Below are 23,779 nucleotides of genomic sequence, written 5' to 3'. Positions count from 1 at the left end.
GAATTATAAAATGATTTAAAGCCAGGCTAGTTAGCTTGGAGTGTAGCGCGTCCGCCTTGTAAGCGCTAGGTTGCGGGTTCGATTCTCGCCCGGGGCAAACTTTATCGTAAACATATAAGGTTCATTCTTGGAACGGCTGGCTTTCTCTTAACCGGTCCACCTTCTCTTTAATTTCGGGAAGATAACACCTTCGTTGTCACAGTTCCCTCTGTCAAACATTCTCAACCTCTTTGGGGAAAAAAATTTCAAACTTTCGTACCGACAACACACATTTCCAATATCTTGGAGGGTTTCGGCAGCCATCACTGAGAAAAAAAATAGAATAGAATATACCTTGTTTATCCTGCCCGAATAGGACTGAAAAGTCCCTTTACCCCAGCAGTCTAAACAAGGTCTCGTATATTTGATGGGTTAAAGAATAATACATGTATCAGTAACAATTCAGTAAAAAAGACCTTTCTTAACTTGAAGCTATTTAATCTGTTTGTTTATTTGTTTGGTATAGATAGGAACATAAATAAATTCGAAATTCAAACTACTCCATTAAAAAAAATAATAAAAAAAAAAATCCAGCGCGCCAATTTTTTTTTTTTATCCGAACAAGTTCCCATCCTTCCGGTCTGCTACACCTGTCAACCACGAGATGACCAAGCTAGAGACCAGGGCAGTAGGTTTTTTTATCCGAACAAGTTCCCATCCTTCCGGTCTGCTACACCTGTCAACCACGAGATGACCAAGCTAGAGACCAGGGCAGTAGGTTTGAACTAGTCTACTTCGCCTGATGGATTGGTCTATAAATAATAAACAATCGTCCATGAAAGGTTAGAGCTTGTTATATCACATAGTTGGAACGTCTGGACCATTGCTAGCATTCAGGTCTACAGGTCAGTATGTGAGGCAAGTAGATTGCCGGGGCTGAGTTCATAGAGTCTATTAACGCTCGTATGAGACACTAGTGGCGAACCTAAGCTCGTACAATGCCTTTCGTAGATTCATAGAAGTGTAACCCATCATTTAGGGCTGTTTGCCTCTACACCTAAGCCTTTGAGTGAATGTAAATTAATGTTTTCCAAGTTGTGTTCTCTGTACTTCCTCCTATTTCTTACTTCATTTTTAGATTATCTAAGATGTTTTAAGCTAGAAGATGGGTGAGATGAGATTGCTATGTTTATGAAGACTTACGAGGAATAAAGAATTTTCAATTTACCTACCAAGTCGTGTGTAAAATATGTAAGTTTTAATTTTTTACTTTATTTGATTTCATTTTTCGAAACGTTTAATTTTTTTGTCCTAGATATTTATTTTGAGGTTCTAATGGTGCGTTTCCACTATGGAAACAGATCATACCGATCGGCAAATGCCCAGTGAGTGGAAACGTACCATTATATCTAAGTTATCTATAGCCATAATTGCATGCTTGTTAGATATTACTTTCTATTTTTAGATATTATTATGTATGTTCTCGGGAGAAAAACGAGGGAAAAGTTTCAGGTCCTTCAAGTTTTTCCTGATTTTTCAACCTAACTCTGGACAGTCTGGACAAACTATCTACCTACGTGTTAATACCGAAGCTTCTTTTATACCCTAATGGATCTTGATTTTATAATATAAGATAAACTTCGAAGTAATCCAAAATCTATAAATTTACGTTCGAAGCACTATACTTATTTTGTGATTTTTATGTATTCAAGAGAAAAAGGTACTATTTGTATGAATACTAATCTCTTGGAGGGTTTCAGCAGTCATTATATATATAAGTTCTGTGGGTCAACTTGATAAGGAGAACCAAAAAGGCAGATATATTTTGCAGAACTTCAAAACTGGCCAGGCTTGTCGGATCAGATTCAGCAACTAGTAACAAACTGTCCGGAATGTATTGAACTTCGACAAAATAATAGAGAACCTTTGTTACCGTCCCCTGTACCAAACAATGCATGGGAACGTGTTGGAATAGACATTGCTGAAATAAATAAGAAGCAATATTTGGTAATGTAGACTTTGAAGTTCTGCAAAATATATCTGCCTTTTTGGTTCTCCTTATCAAGTTGTATGAATACTGAAATTTATTTATTTTCAATACACAATGGTAGGTAGGTAAGTACATATTATCTTGATTGAGCATTGTGCGAACCTAACATAAATTTTTACACTATTTACTCTCCCTCCGATATTTTTCATATGGAAAGTACCTAAACACCGTACTATCGAAGTATATTGTGTGAACTATTATCCACAACCATGCCCTTGCTTTATTTACTTCGGTACAAACACCTGTGTAAAAATATACGGAAAAGTCAACAGGACAGTCTGGTTGTTAGTCCTAGAAGTTGAGGAAAACTCAGGGATTGCATTTGCTGTACAGTGTTTTTAAAGTGATAACGAATTTTCGTTTTAATTGTAAACTATTCTACAAAATTGTTTTAATCGTCCCTTATTGTCAGCTTTTTGTTTCCGTTCATTTCTTCTCAGAATGTTCATTTCGTCACCTTCACCTACCTTAGTGTTATTTATTTATAAAATTATTTTTAATTGTAATAAAGTTAGTATAAATTTAATAGTTAGAGTTATGTAAAAAGTAGATGAAAAAGTGAAAGAAGTGTCTTTTCGGCTGAGTGTCTTATATTAGAAAGTACCTAATCCTCAGTGGCCTTTTTTGACACCCAAAAGATCCCAAAATATGAAAATGTGTTTCGTGCTCATTCCCGCATACCTGGGCCGTTTTCTAACATGGTATGTTGATTTTAGTTAATTACTTTCTATTTTTTTTTTTCATTGTTTTCATTATTATTTTTATCAAAACTGTTCCTTATGTAAAGCTCGGTACACACTCTACATCATGTCTCCCAATTGCTAAAAATAGTTTTCTCTAAAGATCAAGTTGAAATGTCAAATACCATTGACTTGACATTAAACCTTGGATGGTGTGTCAGAGTCATTGGCCCTGTTACAACACTATTGTCTGACGCGTGAAGACTTGGATAGCATATGTGAGGTGGCCGCTTGGCCAAATGCAGCTGACCCTATGAGCAAGATTGAGAGCAAGGTGAGAAGAATAGAGTAGAAGGAAGGAAGAAGAAGAAGAAGGAGGAATAATTGTGTTGAGCATAAATGCTCGTCAAAAATGTCGTTCTTCGCTTAATACACTACACTAAATTTTATGACTTGACTTGGACTCCAACCACCAACTTCCAGATTCAAAGACCACCGCGCTAACCACTACACCACTGAGGTTGGTAGCGCTTACAAGACAAGGGTCTCCTATTCGCTATCTGGACAGCATTAAACAGAAAAGAACCATCCATAAGGCAAAGCCCCTTATGGATGGTTCTTTTCTGCTTAATGCTGTCCATCTTCCAATAAAGAGACCCTTGTTGTTTATGCGTTACTAGGCCCAGTTGTAAAATTGATAGGTAGGTACTTCCATTAACGACCGACTCACGTACTTCTTTGCTTACAGTTTACTTCGTAAAGACTGCGTTACTACGTATCACTGGGAAAATTTTCACTCTATGTATTACATATTGAATGAACTAATTACATATTGAACTAAAGCAGAGTTTGCTTGATAATTGTAATAAAATTCATGCTTACCCCTTACATCCTAGAATTTTTCCGCAAAAATAATGCTCTGAAGGTCTGAACATACATATTTATGAGGGAAAATTTGGTATTACCCCTTACATCCTAGAATTTTTCCGCAAAAATAATGCTCTGAAGGTCTGAACATACATATTTATGAGGGAAAATTTGGTATTGGCGCGGTAGCGCTCCGCCCCGCCAAGTCAAGAAAGTTTGACAGCACTACTAGAGATATTAATTTCAAGGATCGACGTGCCTTGATCCTGTTGAGACATTTTTCAAATTTCATCAAAATCGGACTAGGCAATCGTGAGTTATAGCGGAACAAACACATAAACAAACAAACATCTAAACCAAATGCAAAACGGTCGAGTTAAAACATCGACCTTCACTTCGTTCGGTCCATTATACGTCACAGAGATTGTACCTACATGAGGCGCTCGCTGTAGTGAAATCTATTCCGATCTATTTCAGCATTAAAACCACAGATTCTCAACTCATAGGCAGACATTTTTCAAATTTCATCAAAATCGGACTAGGCAATCGTGAGTTATAGCGGAACAAACACATAAACAAACAAACATCTAAACCAAACGCAAAACGGTCGAGTTAAAACATCGACCTTCACTTCGTTCGGTCAATTATACGTCACAGAGATTGTACCTACATGAGGCGCTCGCTGTAGTGAAATCTATTCCGGTCTATTTTAGCATTAAAACCAACAAGTCACACGCACCGTATCCATATAATAGTAGGTAGGTTAACGAAAATACAAAATCTAGGCTTGGTGTAGGTAACAGCTGATAACATCCTGGTCTTTCATTCACCATCTGGTCCCTTTGTCAAATTGTCATTAGTCCTATCATATCACTGCTAGTGTTTTCAGTTTTCACTCGACCATGTAAATATGTAATCTAGATCTCAGATATTAGATTCCGTCAATTAGGCATCCTGATGACTTCTGATTATCCACCTTATTAGCTCTAATAATTATGAGATCTGTGTACGATATTAGATTCCGTCAATTAGGCATCCTGATGACTTCTGATTATCCACCTTATTAGCTCTCATAATTATGAGATCTGTGTACGTGTATGTATACGACTGAACACACATAGGAAGCGTAGTCGCTCGATGAAAATCGAAATTTTCGTCCGAAGCGGATTTTATCCTGAACGGATAATGTTCGTTCTCGGAACGGCTGGCTTTCTCCTATCTCCTATCCTGTCTTCTCTCTTCGATTTCGGGATGATAAGACCTTATCAGTTACAGTTCCCTCTGTCAAGAGTGTGAGAGGTCTGTATCTTCAAACTTTCATAGGTTTCGATTTCAGGACCTCAATTAGTGCGACTTTTAGTAGCACGTCGCCCGACTATGCTTAGAATGTGTGGTAGGCCTGAAACTGTCGTATCTAATTACTAATTATGAGATTTGTATTTCTATTTACCTACTGTCTAAGTTCCCAGCTAGCTGTGGTGTTTCTGTCCTCATCAGGCCACAGTAATTCTAACTGTCATATGTTGACTGTATGAGCACCACATTTTCTTATTTGTTTGTCCTTGCCACATTTTAGCCTAGCTTGGAGACTGGTAGTAATTTCGGGTTAAGCCCAGCCAGGGGAGAGAGTAAGAAAGAGCTTTATTTCCTTGGAGAAAAAAGTTTTTGAATTCAGGGGACCCTAAAACGGGTATTTCTACCCATTTCCCGATTAGGAATTTTCAAAATCGGACCTACAATGCTTCCTCATAACGTACCTAGGTAACGTATGTGAATATAAGCCCAGGGGAGAGAGTAAGAAAGAGCCTTATTTCCTTTGAGAAAAAAAAAAGTTTTTGAATTCAGGGGACCCTAAAACGGGTATTTCTACCCATTTCCCGATTTGGAATTTTTAAAATCGGGCTTGCAATACTTCCTCATAACCTACCTAGGTAACGTATGTAATTATGAATAGGTAAAAATTGCGAACCCGAAAATCCATATAGGTACATACTCGTTTGGCACTGCTTTTCTCTTCCAAAACAATTAATTTGAAGTTAATCTTTATTTTCAAATGGCCTTCCTCTCACTCGATTATTTTGTCGCTGCTAGTATTCAAACCTCAGAATTGTCATCTCATAGCTTCATACTTTTACAGAGAACTTTGTTTTAAAACTATCATATCCATCCTGTAACGATGTGTTTTTTTACCACCAGTTTTTTAAGTGTATGAAAAAGTTCTTCAAGCGTTTCATTGTTATTTAAATTTCAAGATGTTTTAGAGATTTACTTGAAGTTGTTTTTACTTTTTTTTTTAATTTTTACGGATAACGAAATTAGTTTCAATTTTTACAAACGTTTCCTTTTAACCAGGTGAGGTCTTTTCACTGTCATCAGTGTCATCATGTACTATTGAAAATTGAAGTCTAAACTTAAACACTTTATTTTCCATTTCCAAAACAGAAGAATTTTCGCTTGTGAGAATTAATTCACTTGTTAAATTTTAGCCATTTAAATTTTGTAAGAAATTACTAATTTCTAATTTGCATCTACCCTGAACTTGTACACCACCAGCGCAGGCTTCTGATAAGATTTACAGGCCGCGATGACCCTGGGAAAACGAGCCCCTGACATCAGACATATGGGCCAGGATTTGTTTAATAGCCCTTAATAAAGGAGCCCCTAAAATTAAGGCACATGGGCTGGGATTTATCCGATAGCCCTTGTGAAACGAGCCCCTAAAATTAGGGCTCATGGGCTGGGATATTTCCAATAGCCCTTGATAAACGAGCCCCTAAAATTAAGGCACATGGGCCGGGATTTATCCAATAGCCCTTGTGAACCGAACCCCTGAAATTTCCACCCTTAGACACCCTTTTCCTTCAAACTGAAACAAATTTTGGTCAATCGGTTGTTTGGAACTGATGCTTCAGTGCAGCTTAAGAGCCCGTATTTAAGCTGCACTGAATTGTTCATAAATATGACCCTGAATCCGGGCCTAGTCCAGTAGTCGTACGTAGAAGATTAACTGCTAATCATCACACACATGACCGCCGCATTGATACATTGATAGTGACCACTGAGTGACTGTGTACTCCGATTAATATTTCCAGGTTGCGGTCAGTCAGATATGTGAAGTCTATCAGTAAGGTTGTCAACATGAGAGTTCTGTGATTGTAGGTAGGTACTTAAGTTTCAAGTAGGTCCCAACACACATGTACCTACTTGATAATATTGTTTATCTACGAACATTAAAATTTCAATTTGGTGAAATTCTGAATAGGTACTTGAACCCATCTACTTTTTAATTTCATAATTTATTCTTATCTCTCTTTTTTTGACATTTCTTATTTTTCCCTACCTCTACTTAGTATGATTTTTTTTTTTAATGGGTTTAGTATCTACATCTACTACCTACCAATATGTTGGTTAAAGTACCAAAATACTTATTGTATTAACCACGAATACTATTAGGTACCTATCTATACACCTTCCTACAGAATAGGAAATATCTAGGAAGAGGTGACCACTGCTGAGATCCTAAAGAGATTATTGTATTGAAAAAATTCTATTTGAATAAGCATTATTTGTATGGACGCACTTAAAAATCTCTCTGTACATAATGAATGCAGGTAAATCAAATAATGACAATAGAAATAACTCAAAACCGGTGTTATAAGTGAGGTGTGAAAGTTTATACAGGGTATGACTTGAGTTGTGCGTCACTACTCAATTTGAATTACTTTTAGTGAAGGTGTGTTTTCTTTTCGGGAAACTGACCACTGGAAATTTGACCACTGCTCGACTGGAAATTTGGAAAAAATGGACTGGAAAACCGAGAAAAGTCAGGGAATTTTGTTTTTCCATTTTGGTAGACACCCTGATTTATTGGCCAAGTAAAATTGGGATTTACGAGTATCTATTAGTTTTTTTTTCTTTTACATGTCAATCAAAGAAGTCCATTAATTTTATTTATATTCTACTTTTGAGGTAGATTGTAGGTAGGTACTTAAGTTTCAAGTAGGTCCCAACACACATGTACCTACTTGATAATATTGTTTATCTACGAACATTAAAATTTTAATTTGGTGAAATTCTGGATAGGTACTTGAACCCATCTACTTTTTAATTTCATAATTTATTCTTATCTCTCTTTTTTGACATTTCTTATTTTTCCCTACCTCTACTTAGTATGATTTTTTTTTTAATGGGTTTAGTATCTACATCTACTAACTGTTAAAGTACCAAAATACTTATTGTAATAACCACGAATACTATTAGGTACCTATCTATACACCTTCCTACAGAATAGGAAATATCTATAGGAAGAGGTGACCACTGCTGAGGTCCTAAAGAGATTATTGTATTGAAAAAATTCTATTTGAATAAGCATTATTTGTATGGACGCACTTAAAAATCTCTCTGTACATAATGAATGCAGGTAAATCAAATAATGACAATAGAAATAACTCAAAACCGGTGTTATAAGTGAGGTGTGAAAGTTTATACAGGGTATGACTTGAGTTGTGAGTCACTACTATACTTAATTTGAATTACTTTTAGTGAAGGTGTGTTTTCTTTTCGGGAAACTGACCACTGGAAATTTGACCACGGCTGTATTCAGTTTCTCTTGGAGCAGTGGTCAATTTTCCATTGGTCAGTTTCCCTAACGTAACCAAACTAGACAAGCTCTTCTTAATCTATCTATTTAGCAAGAAATAATCCCTGAAGATTTGAGTTGAAAGCACTATCTGGAAAAATCATACACTAGATAAAATGCAGTTTCAAAACGACCATCTTAGACTAGGTATTTCATCTTACACAGCTTTTTTTAGAGGTTTTATAGAGGGAACTGTAACATCTAAGGTCTTATCGTCCCCGAAATCGAAGAGAGAAGAATGACAGGATAGGAGAAAAGGGTAGGGGGTGCAATCTCACAGCTTTTTTTAGAGGTTTGATAGAGGGAACTGTAACAAAGAAAACTTGTTGTATTTTTATAATAAGGGGGGTGGGAGTGGGGAGTGCAATCTTGAAAGTTCAGGGTTCCGCAAAGATGTTCACCTTTTGAAAAGGGTTCCGCGGGCCAAACTAATTAAGAAACACTGAGTTAGACACTCTGTAGCTATTGAAATAAGTTTGTACCTAAACCAAAGCTTCATTTGTTTGGGTACTAAAATATTCTATTTGTTCAGAGAATGCATTAGAGTGCCGGAAGTACCCGCATAGGTCTTTATTTTAATTGTTTATCTATTATTAAAGATATTTAATGGGACATAGGTAAAGGTAGGTATCAAATCACAAGAGCCCATGTACAATGTTCATATACATAGGTAGGTACCAAATGTAATATCAATAGCATCAATACCATATCAATATCAATATGTATGTAGGTACATAGGTACCAAATCTATACTAAATCCTTGTACATAGGTACTAAAAGAAATAAGTATCAATACCTCAAATGAAACCGGAAACCGGTTCCTTCCGAACTTGCAGCCAAAAGTTATTGACCGCGAAACTATGTTGCAAATTCATTGCTTGTATCAATTAAGTAATTAAACTACCCACCGAATTAAATACTACCGAATTCATATGTACGACCAATTTAAATTCAATTAGATAGGTTCTTTTTCTTTGTGTAGTTCCGATTCACCTCAAAACCTTTAGTATATGGTCTTAACTTAATATCTTATGAGCATTGTAAGGTGGTTAAGTGCTGGTTCATAGCTCATTTCATATTATTTACTTTTTGCTCATCATTTTTTTACAAGGCACTCTTCAGCTGACTTAATGAGACTTTTATTAAAACCCTAATAACATTTTTGGTTGGAAAATGGTTGCCCTTACGTTATGATCTATTATTTGGTTGTGGGTCAGAGAGTTCTTTACTTAACATATTTAAGCTGGTACCTAGCTCTTATCTGTCATGTGCTTTATGGTAGAAGTAGTAACATGTGAACGTAGCGCTTAAACTTTGGTAGAAAGTGTTTCTTTTGTTTCCTACTTCCCGGTATTTTTGACAGATTTCTAATTGTCTTCTTTCGTATTCCTCTCATTTGTTCACCAACTTTTAACAAATTTGAGATGTAACTTAGAGCCTTGTTCTCACAATCTATTATTTGGTTGTGGGTCAGAGAGTTCTTTACTTAACATATTTAAGCTGGTACCTAGCTCTTATCTGTCATGTGCTTTATGGTAAAAGTAGTAACAAGTGAACGTAGCGCTTAAAATTGGTAGAAAGTGTTTCTTTTGTTTCCTACTTCCCGGTATTTTTGACAGATTTCTAGTTGTCCCTAACAAGTGAACGTAGCGCTTAAAATTGGTAGAAAGTGTTTCTTTTGTTTCCTACTTCCCGGTATTTTTGACAGATTTCTAGTTGTCCTCTTTCGTATTCCTCTCATTTGTTCCCCAACTTTTAACAAATTTGAGATGTAACTTAGAGCCTTGTTCTCACACGTGATGTGTAACTTTGGGGGATATTTTACAAAATTGAGGTGTCTAACTTTTGGGCTTTCATCAGATTTCAGGTGTATGTTGGAAGCTTTAACCAATTAGGGACAAAGGCTAATGTGGCAGTCTGGTTCTGACGCCTTTCAAAATGTTTGGCTATAAAATTGGCGATGATATTTGAATTAAGTATCTGGTATTCCTGGTCATATGTAGGTACTTTACTATCGTACTATCTCAAAATGTTTGGCTATAAAAGGCTGGATACGAGACAGATGGAGATGATTTGGCAAGGAAGTGAAAGCATAGGTAAGTGAAGTGCTAAGGCCTGCCATTCACTATTAGGCAGACCTGACAGGTCACCTGAGAGACTTATTATTACTGCCATACACTATCAGGTAGACCTGTTCAGGCTTACCTGTCAGGTCTACCTGATAGTAAATGGCCGGCCTAAGGCTGGTCATACGTACCAGACGCGCGGTATAGCCGAAAGTAAGTTTCGTGTATTTTGATATGTTTTGCTGAAATGTGATCTAGTGTGTTGCTCTCAGTTTAGAGGTTTCCCTGTAGCAGAACTTCGCAGATAGACGTTCAAGTTCCTATCCTATGCAACATCCAAGTACGGAAACATGGGGTGAATTGTCGAAAATTATTTACTACTACTACTAGCCATTTGAAGCCTAGAAAACTTTTTGCCTCGCCAAACTGTTCTGTCTAGCGCATCTTCTTCCGTGATGTTGATTTTTGCCATGTCTCTCTTAAAAATACTCATGTCAAATTATTTATTTATTTATATTTTTCAAAGAGGTCTGATACGGCGCGAACCATAGTTAAAGCGCCGAATGGAAAAAAGACTGATTGAGGGAACTATAACAGCCCAAGGTCCCTAAAGCGAAGAGGGGAAAACTGGATAGCAGAAAGCCAGAAGATCAGAGAAAGAACCTTATATGTTTAGGATGAAATTCGCCCCCGGATGGGAATCGAACCTCAACCTATGCCAAAAATAAAAATACCTTTGAAAACATATTATGTACTAAAGTATGAAGGAGGGTAATGCATACAAAATATTGAAATGTTGCTATCACACAGAGGCTCGATGAGAAATGTTGAAAAAGCGTACAATTCTTTGGACAATTCGTGTCCAAATTTACCTCAGTTTACCTGTCCGAACTATCAGTTTACTTGTGGGGAAATTAATAGGTCAAAATCATTCCCTTGGTGACATATCCCTCATTGTGAATGCATTATGCAACCTCGTCTGCATAAAAGACATAGGTGTCGATATATCGGATATCTGTCTGATACATGAAGACATATCACCTATCCTAACTTAATACAAGTTGCATTGTTGGATAAGAAGATAGGGGAGACATATAATTTCAGGAAAGAGGAAAATCCTCATTGTTTTTTCAGCCCGTCCTTCCTTTATTACCTATTACGATAGTAATAAAAAAAAAGGTATAGTGGACGGGCTATTGTATTCGCTTCAATACAACATGATATATTAAAAATTTAAAACATTATCGGGCTATAAACTTGGAACACTTGTTAAAAATAATGTCGGGCGCGTATCTTTAATCAGTGCCGAAAGTTCTTGTGTAGTCTTCTCTGATTGCATCCAGTAGGTAGACCAAAGATCTTTTCAGGACCCCTCATGATGGGTTTCTGTGTATTTTCACTGAAGATTTTTCAGGGTCCTTAATAATAGTGTTTCTGAGTACCTTTTCCCTCCTCATATTGTATCTGTACAGCATAATACAGTAATACAGCCACTGAAAATCCTTCTGATTAAACTGCTAAATTACCTACCTTACCTGTGTGACAACTTTCGGATCTGCCATTGCATAAAAATCGATTTTTAGTCCGTCCTTCCTTTATTACTTGATTTTAAATCATTACATGAAAGTAAAATCGAAAAATCAAATCAAGAATAATAATAAACTGAATATTAAACAAATTTGGTAGGTATACATAGGTACTGATTTTCTTAAACCACGATCGAATAAACTACGGGCTAAAAAATTCCCGGAGGGACGGGACCAGCTTGTTAAGTTAAAAGTTTATAACGTTTCTTTAAACACCATCGGATAAACTACGGGCTAAAAAATTCCCGGAGGGACGGGCCCAGCTTGTTAAATTAAAAGTTTATAACTTTATAGTAGGTAGGTATCGAAGAGTAACTAATACCTACTTCTAGATTACTTATCCTTATTTTAGCATATTTAATATAAGGGACGGACTATTGTATTCGCTTCGGTGTCATCTGTCTGTCCGTCTGTCGGTCGGTCTGTGCCCATAGAAGGACTTATCCAAACATGGTCGACCTATATATCAAATCAAAGGTCTTTTTACCAGGAACACGAAAGTGGTGGTGCAAATTTTGTCCAGAAAACCAAAAAGCTTATATTAGGATTAAGATAAGTAATATTTGATTAATTTAGAATACCTACTCGGAAGATAGTTCTTGTGGAGCATGGGATATTTTTCATTTTAAAAGATTTGGAGGATTACTTTTTCAGTCTGAACCTCTGTTCAGACTTGTTCAACTAGCTCTCCACCCTTTGTGACTGTCCCGTATATTTTTTAACTTTTTAAGAAGCAAAAGCAACAGATAATGGTGTGTCCAAACATGATCGACCGGCCGTCAATCGACGAGTTGAATCTATGTTGTTGAGGCAGCGTGAACGACACCGATCGATGTCGATCGACAATGTGCTGACACATGAAGCAAAAGCAACAGATAATGGTGTGTCCAAACATGATCGACCGGCCGTCAATCGACGAGTTGAATCTATGTTGTTGAGGCAGCGTGGACGGTTCAGTTGACACCGATCGATGTCGATCGACAATGTGCTGACACAGCTTTAGATTCGCTCTTGGAACGGCTGGTTTACTCCGTTGCGGTCCTTCTTCTCTCGGACAGTAACACATCAGTTGTTCCTAACAATGAAAATAATTTCTCGTCCCCCAGATTCATCTACGTAGAGACCGCTTTCTTCTGGAAGTGGTGGACCAAACAGGATGATCTGGTGCAGAAACAGGTGAAGCTCCTGGTAAATGAAGGCCGTCTGGAGTTCATTGGAGGGGCGTGGTCCATGAATGACGAGGCGGTGGCCCACTACACTTCCACCATCGATCAGTTCTCCTGGGGCCTCCGGTAAGTTGATTATCTTTCTTTAACTCCCAACTTATTCCTATTTTGGATCTAGCGGAGTCCCACTTCTACATATGTTAGAATTAGTGTTCTCACACGTGATGTGTAACTTTAGGGGATATTTTTCAAAATTGAGGTGTCTAACTTTTGGGCTTTCATCAGATTTCAGGTGTATTTTGGAATCTTTAACCAATTAGGCACATAGGCTAACGTGGCAGTCTGGTTCTGACGTCTTTCAAAATGTTTGGCTATAAAATTGGCGATGATATTTTTTTTTAAGAGGTTTGACAGAGAGAACTGTAACTGCTATGGTCTTATCGTCCCGAAATCGAAGAGAGAAGGAAGACAGGATAGGAGAAAGCCAGCCGTTCCGAGAACGAACAATATCCCATCAGGATAAAATCCGCCCCGGGCGGGAATCGAACCCGCGGCCTAGCGCTTACGAGGCAGACGCACCACCAACTAAGCTAACTAGGCTGGCATGGCGATGATATTTGAATTATCTGGTATTCCTGGTCATATGTATAGGTACTTACTATCGTACTATCTCAAAATGTTTGGCTATTAATTTTGCGCTGATATTTGAAACATCTGATATTCCTGGTGATATGTACCTACTATGGTATACAATATACATATTGAAGGTGTTGCACATGCTAACTAATAAAAGCAACTAGAACAAATTGGATTATTCAATACCTAGGTATAGGTGGGTGCTAACTAATATTGTTTGGTTCCTGTTTCCAGTCATGTCCTGTGGTGAAGGATAACGTCCTCAATGTACACAATACAGTAATACAGCCACTGAAAATCCTTCTGATTAAACTGCTAAATTACCTACCTTACCTGTGTGACAACTTTCGGATCTGCCATTTCATAAAAATCGATTTTTAGTCCGTCCTTCCTCATGATGATGTGGGATGGCTGAAAACCGTGGATCAGTACTATTGGGGAAGTAAGTATTATTGCTGTAGTTATAGTTAGGTATGTAGTTCGGTTTAATAATGTCTAAAAAGTTCAAGGTACAAATTATCAAATTAACAAAGTTAGGTTTGTACTTATACATAGATACTAACCATTAAAATTACCTATGTATAAAAATCTGGTAGGGAAAATTTTATCCACCCGGAAATTTGGGGAGGTCATCGTGGCTTCGTCAGTAGTTTTGTCTTTGCCCTAATAAGTCCCAATGGAAGAAGATGTATTGTACAATGGTACATTCTGTGTTAGTGTTTACTGTTGCTATAGTGTTTACTTGTCAGAATCTTGCGTGTTGCATGCCAGGCAGTAGTTGCGGGCAGGTAACACTTTCTGTCCGAATACGAGTTTACTCTCAATGATGGAATGTGGTTCTAATGACAATAATGGTATTCTCGGAAAAATTTACTTGTCTCATTCTTGACCAGCCTAGTTAGCTCGGTGGGTAGAGCATCTGCCTTCTAAGCGCTAGGCCGCGGGTTCGATTCCCGCTGGGCGGATTTTATCCTGATGGGATAAGGTTCGTTCTCGGAACGGCTGGCTTTCTCCTATCCTGTCTTCCTTCTCTCTTTGATTTCGGGATGATAGGACCGTAACAGTTACAGTTCCCTCTATCAAACCTCTTGGAAAAAACTAGCATTCAGGTCTACAGGTCAGTATGTGAGGCAAGTAGATTGCCGGGGCTGAGTTCATAGAGTCTATTAATGCTCGTATGAGACACTAGTGGCGAACCAAAGCTCGTACAATGCCCTTCGTAGATTCGTAGAAGCTTAACCCATCATTTAAGGCTGTTTGCCCCTACACCTAAGCCTTTGAGTGGGCTTTTTGTGTATGATATAACCCCGCTAGCATTCAGGTCTACAGGTCAGTATGTGAGGCAAGTAGATTGCCGGGGCTGAGTTCATAGAGTCTATTAATGCTCGTATGAGACACCAGTGGCGAACCTAAGCTCGTACAACGCCCTTCGTAGATTCATAGAAGTTTAACCCATCATCTAGGGCTGTTTGCCTCTACACCTAAGCCTTTGAGTGGGCTTTTTGTGTATGATATAACCCCCTACTATTGCTGACCCAAAGCTCGGGTTTACACGCTCAAGCCATTTGCACAAACTGGCTTGCGCGTGCCGGTTTGTTCGGTTTGGGCAAAACAGTGAGAGGAACCTAGAAAAAAAACGCTCAAGCCATTTGCACAAACTGGCTTGCGCGTGCCGGTTTGTTCGGTTTGGGCAAAACAGTGAGAGGAACCTAGAAAAAAATTTTTGGTTTGTACAAACTTCAAGCTTGCGTTCACACGCTACGATTCACTTGTGCAAACCAGCTTGCGCAAGCCAGTTTGTGCAAATGACTTGAGCATGTATGTACTTCTTAACTCATTTTCAAAAGAAATCAAGTTTTGAGTTTACCAAGATATTACTTCAAGCTTGCGTTCACACGCTACGATTCACTTGTGCAAACCAGCTTGCGCAAGCCAGTTTGTGCAAATGACTTGAGCATGTATGTATTTCTTAACTCATTTTCAAAAGAAATCAAGTTTTGAGTTTACCAAGATATTGCCCCTCCGTATTCGCCACTGCCTAATGTGGTCAAGTGTAATGTCATTCCATTGATATGGACATTGGACAAGTTGCATTCTGATCTTGAATTGATTTCTGTGACATAGCTACCCAGTTTCTATTTATAAATTGTATAATCCCCTACTATTGTTGGTCTGGATTCAACTTGATTCACAGATGACCATATTATTGTCTTCCCTTTTACTTGTTCAAGATCTAGTTCAGTCAAGTTCAGTTTCGATTGGATCAGTAGAAAATAATTAGATTTGATTGACAAGTTTGTCAACCTACAATGTCCTACAACCTACGTACAAGTACCAACGTACTTTTGACTCGTAAACCTACGTACCCTTTTAAACTTTGAACAAAATGAACAAATGACAGCAGTGTGTGGATTGTGTTACTCGTACCTACTCTTCAATTTTGCTAATTTGTAGCCTCAATAGGTATGTAGGTTGTAGGTATCGAAATCTTGGACCACATTAGTTGAAATGGCACATTTTGTTCCCCATCAGTGGCGATGTGGTTGACGTGTTAGACTTCGGATCTGGAGGTTGGTGGCTCGAGTCCAAGTCAAGTCATATAATGTGTAGAGGTGTATGGGGAAACGACATTTGTGACGGACAACCAAATATCCTTAACACAAAATTCCTGAATAAAGCTTCTAATTTTGTTCCCCATCAGTGGCGATGTGGTTGACGTGTTAGACTTCGGATCTGGAGGTTGGTGGCTCGAGTCCAAGTCAAGTCATATAATATTTAGAGGTGTATGGGGAAACGACATTTGTGACGGACGACCAAGTATCCTTAACACAAAATTCCTGAATAAAGCTTCTAGTTTAGGGAGAACAGAGTGTTAAAGTTGCGGCCGGCTGAGACACAATCAAAATCCCTCTCTTTTTCCTCAGGAAACTAAATGACACCTTCGGGAAGTGTGCCCGGCCCCGGGTGGGTTGGCAAATCGATCCTTTCGGTCACTCCAGGGAACAGGCATCCCTGTTCAGTCAGATGGGATACGATGGGTTCATGTTTGGGCGACAGGATTATCAGGACAAGAGTCACCGGCTGGATACGAGACAGATGGAGATGATTTGGCAAGGAAGTGAAAGCATAGGTAAGTGAAGTGCTAAGGCCTGCCATTCAATATTAGGCAGACCTGACAGGTCACCTGAGAGACTTATTATTACTGTCATACAATATCAGGTGGACCTGTTCAGGCGTACCTGTCAGGTCTACCTGCTAGTAATTGGCCGACCTAAGGCTGGTCATACGTACCAGCCGCGCGGTATAGCCGGAAGTAAGTTTTTCTTCAACATACATCCTGCTTTCAACTCTTATGACTTCTGGTTGGATACGAGACAGATGGAGATGATTTGGCAAGGAAGTGAAAGCATAGGTAAGTGAAGTGCTAAGGCCTGCCATTCACTATTAGGTAGACCTGACAGGTCACCTGAGAGACTTATTATTACTGCCATACACTATCAGGTGGACCTGTTCAGGCGTACCTGTCAGGTCTACCTGATAGTAAATGGCCGGCCTAAGGCTGGTCATACGTACCAGCCGCGCGGTATAGCCGGAAGTGAGTTTTATTCTTCAACATACATCCTGCTTTCAACTCTTATGACTTCCTGCTTTTCAGCGGCTGTTATGATTATTTTGTTCTCACCCATACGCAGTTAGCTCCGATTTCTGATCGGACTAGCCAAGTCTGGCTGTGGGACTATACATAGGGATCGGAGCAACCAAACCCTAACTAGCCTGGCTAGCTGGAGGTTACAAAGGGTTTATCATACTTCAAAGGAAAAGCACAGGTCCTCATGATGGTTGACTGCGGTTCGGGACGGGCCAAGTAATCTTGGCTAGAGACCATCAACCCCCCTCGGTGCAGCTACAACAACACCTCTGATTTAAGCAACGGACTCCTTAGCATGGAAATCCGCAGTCTACAATATTTGCCATACTTGATTGATGGATTAATATGAACTATCTGTCTTCTAACCAGGATACAATAATGTGTTCCAGGGACCAAAGGTAACATTTTCACTCATGCTCTGTACAACACGTACAGCGCCCCAAGCGGCTTCTGTTTTGACATTCTGTGTGGAGAGGCGCCCCTGGTGGACGATGAGCAAAGTCCAGAGTATAATATTCACGATAAGGTAAGACTTTTCATTCCACTTAGAAAACGTATTACGAAGTCTGAGTATGACTTCTTGCTTTTCAGCGGCTGTTATGATTATTTTGTTCTCACCCATACGCAGTTAGCTCTGATTTCTGATCGGACTAGCCAGGTCTGGCTGGGGGACATTAAACAGGGAGCAGACCAGTGTCTTGCTATGGGACCATACATAGGGATCGGAGCAACCAAACCCTAACTAGCCTGGCTAGCTGGAGGTTACAAAGGGTTTATCATACTTCAAAGGAAAAGCTCAGGTCCTCATGATTGTTGACTGCGGTTCGGGACGGGCCAAGTAATCTTGGCTAGAGACCATCAACCCCCCTCGGTGCAGATACATAACAACAACAACAACAACAACAACAACAACAACAACAACAACAACAACAACAACAACAACAACAACAACAACAACAGACAACAACAACAACAACAACAACAACAACAACAACAACAACAACAACAACAACAACAACAACAACAACAACAACACCTCTGATTTAAGCAACGGACTCCTTAGCATGGAAATCTGCAACCTACAATATTTGCCATACTTGATTGATGGATTAATATGAACAATCTGTCTTCTAACCAGGATACAATAATGTGTTCCAGGGACCAAAGGTAACATTTTCACTCATGCTCTGTACAACACGTACAGCGCCCCAAGCGGCTTCTGTTTTGACATTCTGTGTGGAGAGGCTCCCCTGGTGGACGATGAGCAAAGTCCAGAGTATAATATCCACGATAAGGTAAGACTTTTCATTCCACTTAGATCCGGTATTACGAAGTCTGAGTTGGCTTCTATTCGGGATTAAACTGGGCATTAAGTATAGCTCAATCCTAGATTGATGTCAATTCTGATTTGGTATCCTAGTTAGCTTGGAGAGCAGCGCGTCTGCCTTTTGTAAGCGCTAGGTCGCGAGTTCGATTCCCGCCCAGGGCGAACTTTGTCCAAAACTCATCCGGGATTTAATCGGGATACCGTTTTCTAAGTCAGACGGACGAAAAAAACAACTGCGTAAAGTCTGACGTCACACATATTTGAACTCTTTCATTAGAACGAAAAATGAAAATTGAATTTTCGAACTTTTACAGTTATTTTTTCGGAGTTTTGACCTCAGATTTGGATTTTTTCCAACTTTTTACTTAGGAATCGACCATTTATTTATAATTTTTACCCATTTGCAACTCCTCCATTCTGATTTGGTAGCCTAGTTAGCTTGGAGTTGCCTTTTGTAAGCGCTAGGTCGCGAGTTCCATTCCCGCCCGGGGCGAACTTTGTCCAAAACTCATTCGAGATTTGAATCGGAATACCGTTTTCTAAGTCAGGTTCACTAGGTTGTTTTACCCTTTACAATCATTCTGTCAGTTTTTTACGCCCTCCTTAGAATTTTGAGGACCAAAAAAAAGGTTCGATTCAGCCGTTTTTCAGGGCCTAAATTCCGCAATTCAGGGCTAAACTTTGGAAAAAGCTCGAACGGCGTTCGCATTTGTCTAGACTTTACCTTTTAGTTGAGTTCATACATTTGATATTTTTCCATGGCTTTCCTATCGATGTTGATAATGTTGTTGATAAATCATGTGTGTTTGCTCACAGATTTTATTTTTCTTAACTCATACGTATTCACATGTAGGTTTTAGTTTTCATGGTTTCCTTATCATATAGTCTCACTGAATTGGTCGCTGCCTAGCGCCCTAGCTGCTTTCATTTGTAATACACCAAACTAACTTTTCCTGATAACGAAATTAAGGGGTCATTAAAGTTCGGTGATTTCGTATTAATATAGGCCAGACATCACTTTGAAGTTTGAGATTAGGGTTTATCGTCCTCACCATTCATTCATTCTTTAATTTGAATTATAAAATGATTTAAAGCCAGGCTATTTAGCTTGGAGTGTAGCGCGTCCGCCTTGTAAGCGCTAGGTTGCGGGTTCGATTCTCGCCCGGGGCAAACTTTATCGTAAACATATAAGGTTCATTCTTGGAACGGCTGGCTTTCTCTTAACCGGTCCACCTTCTCTTTAATTTCGGGAAGATAACACCTTCGTTGTCACAGTTCCCTCTGTCAAACATTCTCAACCTCTTTGGGGAAAAAAAGTTTCAAACTTTCGTACCGACAACACACATTTCCAATATCTTGGAGGGTTTATTTATTTGGTGACTGGGTTCCGGCACCCTAATATTGAACTTTATATCGGGAAGCTGGACACTATAATATAGCATTCCAACAGCCTAAATCAAAATGAGTAACCCAATAATGGAGTTCTTCCACCCTAAACTTGTGGCACCCTGTCTCCATTTTTTTCTCAGCCATTATAAACAATTTCCCCCTTTTTTTAGATCGAGGAATTTATAGGCTATGTCAAGGGTCAGGCTCAGTCTTACACAACCAATAACATAATCATTACAATGGGTGGCGATTTCACCTATCAGGATGCAGCCTATTATTTCAAAAGTCTTGATAAACTTATCAGGTATTTTTCCAATTCACTTGTATGGAATGTTTTTTAACTGGTCGATGGGAAACGTGCGTGCAACTGTCTAATACTTGGCCCGGGACCACAAAGTAAGTTTAAACTCAGTTTAAGAGTAACTCTCGGCTTAAGCAATTTAATTTAAGCAAATTTTAAAAAGTTGATTTTTAAAAATTCCAAAAAATTTAGTCAATCAGATTGTGGGTTCAATCCCAGCCGAGGTATGGAATTTTATCCTCAATATAATTTGAGAATTTGATCACAATAATAGTAGTAGTAGCCTACTGCTGGAGTAAAGGGACTTTTCAGTCCTATGCGAGCAGTATAAATAAGCATTATTATTATTATGAATGAGGTACGAGTATATTCTATTTTTCTATTCTCATTCGTCATCGCTATTTTCTTCCAGGTTCACCGAAGGTTACTCCACGATGACGCTTTCGGAGTGGGGGAAGCTTTGAACGAAACAGAAAACAACCTCGGGCTTATTGTATACGGACACCATACTGTCCTAGTCAATAGGAAGTCTAGCCATGAGAAAATGACAGGAAATTTGGCGAAATTTTTTTTTTTTTTTTTTTTTTTTTTTTTTTTTTTTTTTTTTTTTTTTTTAGGCATTTTTTCCCTTGATTTTTAGTTGTTTTACCAAGTACCGTGTATAATATTGTATATCCATAAAAGTTACTCAACTTTTTATTATTTCCATTTGTGACGTTGTTCTTAGGTGGCGAAACAATTGGACACCCTGACTCACACCAAGGCAGACCTAGCTCCCATCAAGGAGGCGGTGGGTATAATGCAACACCACGACGCTATTACCGGTACGGAGAAACAGCACGTTGCCTATGATTACGCCAGGATTGTGTTCAGCGCCATGAACGAAACAAATAAAGCAACAGAAGATGCGATCAAGTGAGTATTGGATGTTATCAAGTGAGTATTGGATGTTATCAAGTGAGTATTGGATGTTATCAAGTGAGTATTGGACGTTATCAAGTGAGTATTGGATGTCTTAGTTAGGGTGCAGGGCCGAATTTAGGTTGGGCGAGGGGGCCCGGATGATTATACGGAGCAGTAACTGGACTGGCTTCGTTAGTTTAGACTATAATAAAGTATTGTGTCTCTTCTCGCCTATCTGATGAGGAAAATAATACGGGATTGGCATGCGACCTCACGAGTCTAATATAGCACTATAGCAGTTGTTTTGTTGTTACGAAATAAAATCGGCTTGGAGGTGAAGTTAGAAATTCTCTCGTTACCCTTAAGGTGTATTTATACATAGTCGATGTCGACTGAAACCGTACACTGCCTTGACAACATAGATTCACCTCGTCTATTGACGGCGTCGATTATGTGTGGACACAGCTTCAAAGGTTTACATATAAACCATGAAAATCCTCTTTAATTTTCCTCCCTCAGGAAGTTGCTTATTAAAGAAGACAACGGTCATGCCGACAACATCGTCTTCTACTCCTGTCTCAAACTCAACATGAGCGAGTGTGAAATCTCGGAGCGGGCCCAGAAGTTCGTGATCACCCTATATAACCCACTGAGTCATCATGTAGACTTCAATGTGAGAGTCCCTGTACAGGGTGCCCTGAAATATACCGTCCAGAATGGTTCAGGTGAGAAGAGAAATCTAGAGAACGTTATTTCAAGACGCTCTTTTTAGGAAGTCATTTTTCAAGCGGTTTAACGTCACCATGTAACTCCTAAGGTCTTTGCTTTTTAGGAAGAACTGCTCATAAGCTTTCTTCTTATCCCCATAAATATTTTTCGCAACATGTGAGGCGCAGTCTTTTTTTACTACTTTAGCCAGACACCTAATCTTCTGAGATGAAAATTAGAGGAAACGAGAACCTGCGTTTCTATGTAAGACTTTATTTCAGTTGTGAGGGCCACCTTACGTTCTACTAAGGTTTTATCAGGCTTTACTCGACCTTTTCACAGAGAAGTCTGTAGCTCATTTTTCACATAACTATACAGTGACTGTTTTTGTTTGTCTCTCAAAATAATCAATGTTTTCAATACATTCTTTTTTCAGGTATCGAAATTCCAACCCAGATTCTACCTATTCATCCGGCTATTTTGAACAACCCCTCCAGGCAATATTCCACAGCCCGCGTGGAACTTGTGTTCAAAGCGGCCCGAATACCTCCATTTGGTCTGCTGTCCTATTTCGTTACTGGCACCCCTACAGATGTGGTCTATCCACCACAGCCCTCTGATATGGACTTCATTGGAAGCACTGTAAGTAAAAGTGTTCGTGGGCTGAAGTTCGACACATGAAATGTCTGTTAACCAGCTTGAAAATGTAGGTACACTATGGAAAAAGATTTCGCGTTTCTCCGGACTTATCTAAACTTCCGGCTGAGGTCGCTCAAACTTTATATATTAGATCATTTTGTAGATTAAAAGTGTCCCCGCGGCAGGTTTCCGCGGTTATTCGGGGCTAAACTTTGCAAAAAGAGAGGAGTTTGTGTTACTTCGGACTGTTGAGAGGTCCTGTTAGACCCTACGTCTGTAAGGGCTCTTAACTATAATATACACAGGCACTTTAGTCGCTTCCTCATATTTGTATTTATTTTTTTTTTTCTCACCCACAGAAATTTGGTCTAAAACTGAATCCGAACGGTTCCATAAGGTCCGTGTTTACCAATGGCAAAGAATCCACGTTCACTCAGGAATTTGCCTACTATATTGGTGCCAGTGGTGATAACAGGGTATTCGAGCGGAGATCTTCTGGTGCTTATATCTTCAGAAACAATGGCTCGGCTATTCCTGTCACCGTGAAAAACTCCAAGCTTTACAATGGTAAGAAAGACATTCATTAATCTTAATGCCCTAGTGGTCAAGTCCCTTGACATTTGACAACAACAGAATCTTTTAATTTTTTACGTACTAAAAATTTCAAACCAGAAGTACTCCTTTTGGTTAGTTGTTGGTGCTTTCTTCTAATTAAGTGTCCTTTTCGTCTAGTATCTATCCGTCAGCCAGTGTTAGCAATCATGACTTTGGGCTGCTGCTTTGAAAACTCTTATTCTTGAATTGGCGAACCAGGTTCTCAGATTCTTCAGCCAGGACTTTGGTCATCTCCCAACACTCATTTTTGCTGTCGGACACATTCGGTCGCTGCCTAGCGCCCTAGCTGCTTTCATTTGTAATACACCAAACTAACTTTTCCTGATAACGAAATTAAGGGGTCATTAAAGTTCAGGTGATTTCGTGTTAATATAGGCCAGACGTCACTTTGAAGTTTGAGATTAGGGTTTATCGTCCTCACCATTCATTCATTCTTTAATTTGAATTATAAAATGATTTAAAGCCAGGCTAGTTAGCTTGGAGTGTAGCGCGTCCGCCTTGTAAGCGCTAGGTTGCGGGTTCGATTCTCGCCCGGGGCAAACTTTATCGTAAACATATAAGGTTCATTCTTGGAACGGC

General features: G+C 39.0%; 1 protein-coding gene across 1 annotated transcript in view; it reads left to right on the top strand.

The window, feature by feature from the left end:
* The window catches only part of LOC103513787 (lysosomal alpha-mannosidase), a gene marked incomplete at its 5' end in the record, with an annotated part of 40,194 nt that overhangs the window by 6,864 nt on the left and 9,551 nt on the right, over positions 1-23,779 (top strand). The window contains 10 exons of the mRNA XM_026826894.1: positions 12,974-13,159; positions 16,594-16,799; positions 17,708-17,872; positions 18,477-18,613; positions 20,205-20,357; positions 20,748-20,828; positions 21,063-21,250; positions 21,758-21,963; positions 22,383-22,588; positions 22,945-23,050. Coding sequence (XP_026682695.1) covers positions 12,974-13,159; positions 16,594-16,799; positions 17,708-17,872; positions 18,477-18,613; positions 20,205-20,357; positions 20,748-20,828; positions 21,063-21,250; positions 21,758-21,963; positions 22,383-22,588; positions 22,945-23,050 — 1,634 coding nt within the window. The remainder of the gene's footprint in view (positions 1-12,973; positions 13,160-16,593; positions 16,800-17,707; positions 17,873-18,476; positions 18,614-20,204; positions 20,358-20,747; positions 20,829-21,062; positions 21,251-21,757; positions 21,964-22,382; positions 22,589-22,944; positions 23,051-23,779) is intronic.

The sequence above is a fragment of the Diaphorina citri genome, unplaced genomic scaffold (genome assembly GCF_000475195.1).
Source record: "Diaphorina citri unplaced genomic scaffold, Diaci psyllid genome assembly version 1.1 scaffold1025, whole genome shotgun sequence".
NCBI lineage: Eukaryota > Metazoa > Arthropoda > Insecta > Hemiptera > Psyllidae > Diaphorina > Diaphorina citri.
The sequence above is the reverse complement of the archived record's forward strand: the minus strand, read 5'-3'. Positions and strand labels throughout refer to the sequence as shown.